The sequence below is a fragment of the Triticum urartu genome, chromosome 2, assembly GCF_003073215.2.
Source record: "Triticum urartu cultivar G1812 chromosome 2, Tu2.1, whole genome shotgun sequence".
Taxonomy (NCBI): domain Eukaryota; kingdom Viridiplantae; phylum Streptophyta; class Magnoliopsida; order Poales; family Poaceae; genus Triticum; species Triticum urartu.
The window spans coordinates 48,901,836-48,908,105 of record NC_053023.1 but is presented as its reverse complement, the minus strand read 5'-3'; the positions used below and the strand labels follow the sequence as shown (position 1 = coordinate 48,908,105).

Here is a 6,270-nt window from a genome sequence, read left to right as displayed (position 1 = left end):
GCAAAAGCAAAAAAAAATTTGATTTAAGCCCGAATTGCGGGTTGAATATCAGAAAGATCAAGGGATTTTCTGTAAAACACGTAGTAGCTGGGAATAAAATAGTCCTTCCTTTATTAATAGGTATAGAAAGATGCCTTTGAAAAGTTTCATCGTTATGGGAATTGTTTTGTTTTCCATTGTACTAAATCAATGACAATTAATATGTACATGAGAGAGTAATGTTTTTGTTTATGATCCAAAACATCATGTTTGTTGTGTTTTTCCAATTCAAGTAAAAAAGTTGCAGGTCACTCTAGTAAAAGAATTGAGAAAAAATTGTGTGCACTGAGTGGGCTTCCCCAAGGATAAAATGGATTGCTACTAAAGCATGCGTCTGGTAGCGTATCCCTTTGCATGTGCTTCTACTGGGATGATCAGAGATTCCTAAATCATGTCGGTGTTGCCACAATTTGTCTCAGTTTTTGTGGCCTTTATGCAATGGAGGTGCGGTGGACCTCGACCCTTGCCAGTGGGATGGGTCCTGCTCCGTGTTAGGTGTCTCTTTGTCTCGGTTTAGGTTTTGTGTCCTACTTAGAAAGACGAGGCGTCAATGGCTTCTTGAAGATGAAATGAGGTTCTCCTTGCCTAGCCCCATCCCGGTGATACTTCTAGCATCATCGGAGGGCATTTGGAGGTGTGTCTCTAGTTGATCTTCGAAGATTCAGTCGGCTTTTGTCTTCAGTGAACCTACTTGGATTTGGTCCTCGTTCATTTGTATCCATGTGTTCTACAGGCTATATATTTTTGAGCTTCTCTTCATCGATGATGGTTGCTCTGTTGCGCTGGTCCCGGGAGGTCTTAACATGATGACGTCCTCACTGTTGCCACAACAAGATTTGTCCGGCATCGGTAAGGGGTGACGACGGCAGCACTCATTTGACTCGCTTCAGTGCTTATATTCGTTGGTAATGGTATATGGACTTGTTATTTTTATTTTATTGTTTGTACTGCCGTGACTATGGGTGAATCCATCGTAAGTTTTTTCCAAAAAAAAGTTTAACTGGATCGCTGAATCCATCACCACGTCAACACGCTCTCTGGTTGGCGCGTACACGGTCAATTACCTGCACCAACCAATCACGGTCCGGCGCAGCCGTGGACCAGCACCGTGAGAAATTACCGAGCACCGCAGCTCCGGTGCCGTCCGGCCAACTCCGCACACGCGCGCGGACGAAGCCAACCCCGACCCAACCGCACCGGCACGGGCACGGGCACGGCGAACCCGCACAAGCAACCCTCACCCCCTCCCCCGCCGCGGCCGCTACAAAGCGCCGTCCTTTCCGCACGCCACCGCCACCTCCCTCCCGCCTCCGTCGCGCGCGCGCCCGGCGGCAGCACAGCAGCCAGAGACCACCGCGCCACGTCCCGAGGCGCACGCATTTCCCCAGCGCGCGCCCGGATCCCGACGCCAGCCCGCCCGAAGTCAAACCCACCGACGCACGCCCGCCCGCCTAAAACTCCACCCCCGAGGCTCGCGCAGATCGGCCCTCCATCCCTCGCCTCGCCTACCCCACGCCGACGCGCGCGGAGCGGAGCGGACGGACGGGAGCGCTGGATCCCGCGGAGGATCTAGAGGCGGTCAAGCAGCCGTCGCCCCCCGGCCCCGGGGGCCGCATCCGCTACCGCACGCCCTCCTCGCCCGACCTCCTCCTCCTGCCCGCCGACAAGATGCGCCGCTACTCGCAGCTGCCGGGCGCCGGCCGCCAGGACACGCTCGCCGACCGCGTGCACCGCTACCGCGGGGTGCTGCTCGTCGTGCTCGCGCCGCTCGCCCTCGTCTCGCTCGTGCTCCTGCTCATGCCGCGCGCGCCCGCCGGGGCCGCCCAGAGGCCCCTGGGAGGAGGGGCCGGGGCCGCCGGGGGTAAGAAGTACGCCGTCATATTCGACGCCGGCAGCTCCGGCAGCCGCGTCCACGTCTTCTGCTTCGATGGCAACCTGGATCTGGTCCACATTGGCACCGACATCGAGCTCTTCGTCCAGGTAAGACGACCACCCCTTCGTCCGTCGGATCTGGATCTGGTTTAGGTCATTGTCAGCTGAATTCCGTTCCCCTTCCTCCGCCCTTGCAGAAAAAGCCTGGACTTAGCGCGTACGCCCAGGACCCGCGCGAGGCTGCTCAATCGCTCGTCTCCCTCATTGAGAAGGCCAAGGAAGTTGTTCCGGCCGAATTGCGCGACCAGACGCCTGTTAGAGTTGGGGTGAGTGGTTCGCTCACACTAATTGATTTTGTAATCGGTGCTTGTTGATGTTCTTACCTTCCTTGTTCGTTCACAGGCAACAGCAGGGCTAAGAGCTTTGGGAGCAGGAAAATCCGAAGAGATTTTGCAAGCGGTAAATGGTCTTCTATCATGTCATCATCATCATCATTATTGTCTGCATTGCGGGTTATTATGCTTTTTTTTCTTTTTGTTTGAGTGAGGTTTTTGTTATGTTATTACCAATTTGCCATGATTGATTGTGTACCTGGATGTTAATGTATCCACAAAAATGCAGGTTAGGGATCTTCTTCGTGAAAAGAGTTCATTCAAGAACCAGCCGGATTGGGTCACAGTTCTTGATGGAACTCAGGAAGGTGCATATGAATGGGTAGGATGCTGGCCTTACTTATCACATATGGTCGCGTTTCATGTTATTCTAAGGCTCTTGATTAAAAAAATATTATCACTGCATGTATTTCATTTTTTAGAAGACTACATGCCATTTTCCTAAGTTATGAACTGATATTTGATGGTTTACTAGTAAGGTACACGTGCATTGCACGTGAGAACTTACATAACCAAAGTATGATTGCATATTGGCATATCACATAACACAAGCAACTATATAAATTTATAGTCACATATGCATCATGTATGAGATGTAGATTTAATTCTTGTAGTTTATGGCACTGAAAAAAATATAAATCATTTTATGAAGATACTGTCATAGCCTTGTACAAGAAGTAAATAAAGCAAAAGCGAATGTCAATTCTTTCAGAGCCATTTTACATTGCTATGGTACTGTAGCCATGGAGTTTTTTTGTGTGCTTTCTTTACTGAAGTGATAAGGTTTGTGCACATTATACATTGATATTCATAAAGTAAAAAGCAATAGCAATTCATTTAGAAGAAAAAAGTTGGCAGTGTTAAAGTATGGAAGATTCTAGAGCAAAGGAGAAACATAGTGCTTTGAGGTTTGTGCATAGGGTGCATTGTGCTTAAGCTTAGTAATGGAATATTCTAGATAGTACGCATGCATGGCAAAATCGTGTGTAGTGAATAAGATATCCAATGGCCAACAATGCTCGGGCCTGCCAACTTTTCACCGTTGGATTGGCTTCATCCAACAGCCAATATTCAATGTTATTCCCACACTATATAGTGGTGTAGATATAGATATGTAAAACTGTATGTAAGTAGAGTTCAAGGTAACCACCAAACAGGCCTAGTAGAGGTCAGATCGTGTGCTAAGCAGAGTGTTTAGGAATTATTCATAAGCTTTGCTGCTTTGTTTACCTTCCTAGTGCAGGGACATATACCATATATCTCCCATTCACTCTTCTATATGCTTACAGGTTACCATTAATTATCTGTTGGGAAATCTGGGAAAGACGTACGCAGACACAGTTGGTGTGGTTGACCTTGGCGGTGGATCTGTCCAAATGGCGTATGCTATCCCAGAGAAGGATGCTGAAAAGGCTCCTAAACCAGCAGATGGTGAAGAATCATACGTGAAGAAGCTTTTCCTTAAAGGGACAATGTATCATCTTTATGTCCACAGGTTGATATTTTAACTTCTGCTAGCTTTTTGCTGTTCCTCCTGTTTAGCCGAATTATTGTCCTCGTAATTTGTGAACCCTCTGCTGATGTTTCTAAGCATAACATGAAGTAACAATTATCAAAACCTATTTAAGCACCTGATGGTGGTACTGTCCTGCAAATCCTGTTTATGTCTAATTGGATTGATGAGTCATAAACCACTGAAAGAAGAAAAATGTGTAATTATGTAAGAAACGGTCATGTCACCGCAATACATTAATGACCTAGAATAATTCATAATGGGAGTGAGAAATTTCATGATAACCCCAATTTAAATGTGTAAAAATCCATCAGTAAAAACAGCTGAGTAATCTCAAGAAAAGCATGACTTTATTTAACACTGTTTCAAGGCAACTGCATTGTAGACAAACATATTGCCATCGGTCTGAACTGACTTTAGTCATGCATCCACTTGTGCTCTGCAGGGTAATTAGTTTTTGGTGTATCACTAATGGAAGTGACATCACATGATTATTCTCGTCCAAGGTATCATGAGTTTAAATCATGAATATAACTGTGAACTTTTGTTGCAGTTATTTGCGCTACGGATTGCTGGCTGCTAGAGCAGAGATCTTAAAAGCTGGCAATGCCAATGGTTACAGCAACTGTGTATTGGCTGGACATCAGGGTATGACTGCTTTCTTCTGCCTTACTGTTCTGCTATTGTCTTTTTCATCTGCATCTTAAAAGTATAGGTTAGTTCCCAGCCCATTCAGTGAAGTCTGTTCCCAAAAGAAGTCAGCTTTGCTATCTTGTGAAACAAACTCAGGTTTACAGTAGGACGAATTCCTCAAATTTGTTCTGTGTACATTACCATTCTCTACAGGACAAACTATCTTATTTGTTCTGCTTGTTAGTCTTTGCCGCTTATCATCCTTTCTGTTAAAAGTACTTGTATTACTTTGTGTTATGTCCATAAAAACTCATAGCCAATACAAACCACGAGCATATTATGACATGACATGCTTGTTTTCATTGTGCTGATCATAGGACTCTATTCTAATGGCATTTATGATTTTAGGGCAATACAAGTATGGTGGCAATACATTTGAAGCATCGGCTGCACCTTCTGGCAGTAGTTTTTCGGAATGCAGGGCTGATGTAGTGAAAGCTCTTAAAGTAGATGAAGCATGCACTCACATGAAATGTTCCTTTGGTGGCATCTGGAATGGTGGTGGTGGTGCTGGCCAGAAGAATCTCTTTGTAGCGTCGTTTTTCTTTGACAGGGCTGCCGAGGTAAGTTATGGAACTTCTGATTCTAGCACTGTCCTCCTTTTGAAGATGAATTTCACTTGTTTGCTACTCTTTCCCACTATGCACTTCTAAGCATTCCATGATTCCTGTTCAGGCTGGTTTCATTAACTCCAATGCGGCTGTTGCCAAGGTCAAATCCTCAGACTTTGAGGAAGCTGCCAAGCGTGCTTGCAAATTGAACGTGAATGACGCCCAATCTAGCTACCCTGGTGTCCAGAAGGATAACGTTCCATACATTTGCATGGATCTTGTGTACCAGTACACACTGCTTGTGGATGGATTTGGTAAGAGGCTCAGTACTAAGTAAAAAATGTCCATCATCGTGTACATCTATTATAAGACCTATCTCATTTGTTTTGCTTTCCATCTTGCAGGTGTTGATCCCCAACAAGAGATGACATTGGTAAAGAAGGTTCCTTACAGCGACGCGTTTGTGGAAGCTGCGTGGCCACTCGGAAGTGCCATCGAGGTTGCATCTTCATCATAGGCAGCAACCAGTGTAGCATCAGAAACATCAACGTGGGAGCATGGGCATGACCACCGTAGAAGTTTTGGATTCAGGGGTCTACATTTAGCCGGTTCTGTGTGTGCTTCCCCCTGAAGTCACCATTTTGTCGCCCGGTCAGTTCGTCCAGCCTCCCCTCCCATACAGTATAGGTTCATACGCAAGGACATGAGGATTACGGCACCAATTGTACTGCAGCCAGACGCCATTGGAAGGCGCATTATTATTTTTGTACTGATGATGAGAGTAGACGAGAGCATTCCATTCTTTCTGACTTCCACTTGAGATGGGCATAAACACATTGTTCACTTAGCGTAAATGCATTGTTCGTTGCCATATTTTAAACTCTATCTACATTGTGTGATTGTCTGCCGAGTACGTGGCCTCAGAACTCGAGATCATTCAATTAGGCCGGGGGCCATGGACACCTGCCCCACGGCGAGGTCGGCATCATGCGCTACCGCGCCGACGCCTACAAGATCGCGACGCTCTGCTCTCACCGGCGATCCGGAGCCAAGCAATACGACGTCTGTACGTACGACTCCGGCGCCGACGCCTGGACCCGCACGCCTACTGCCTTTCCGCCGCCGCAGGACGCTCCGGCAAAGCATCTCCCAAAGGATGTTCTCTACCTGATGGCTGTACCTACGACTCCGGCGCCGACGCCTGGACCCG

General features: G+C 46.9%; 1 protein-coding gene across 1 annotated transcript; it reads left to right on the top strand.

Annotated features, from left to right (window-relative positions):
* Positions 1-1,182: 1,182 nt before the first annotated feature.
* Positions 1,183-5,933, top strand: LOC125535614 (probable apyrase 2). Its single transcript, XM_048698673.1, has 9 exons — positions 1,183-2,019; positions 2,109-2,237; positions 2,314-2,370; positions 2,533-2,625; positions 3,593-3,798; positions 4,370-4,464; positions 4,858-5,072; positions 5,185-5,374; positions 5,465-5,933. Exons 1-9 carry the CDS (start codon positions 1,708-1,710, stop codon positions 5,575-5,577), a joined length of 1,410 nt encoding a protein of 469 aa, XP_048554630.1. The 5' UTR covers positions 1,183-1,707; the 3' UTR covers positions 5,578-5,933.
* Positions 5,934-6,270: the final 337 nt, after the last annotated feature.

What these genes read in the sequence shown, in the direction of transcription:
- LOC125535614 (XM_048698673.1), top strand. Translation starts at nt 1,708, where the DNA reads ATGCGCCGCTACTCGCAGCTGCCGGGCGCCGGCCGCCAGGACACGCTC. An exon ending in ACATCGAGCTCTTCGTCCAG is followed by an intron (nt 2,020 to 2,108) that starts GTAAGACGACCA and finishes CCGCCCTTGCAG; the next exon opens with AAAAAGCCTGGACTTAGCGC. An exon ending in AGGAAGGTGCATATGAATGG is followed by an intron (nt 2,626 to 3,592) that starts GTAGGATGCTGG and finishes ATATGCTTACAG; the next exon opens with GTTACCATTAATTATCTGTT.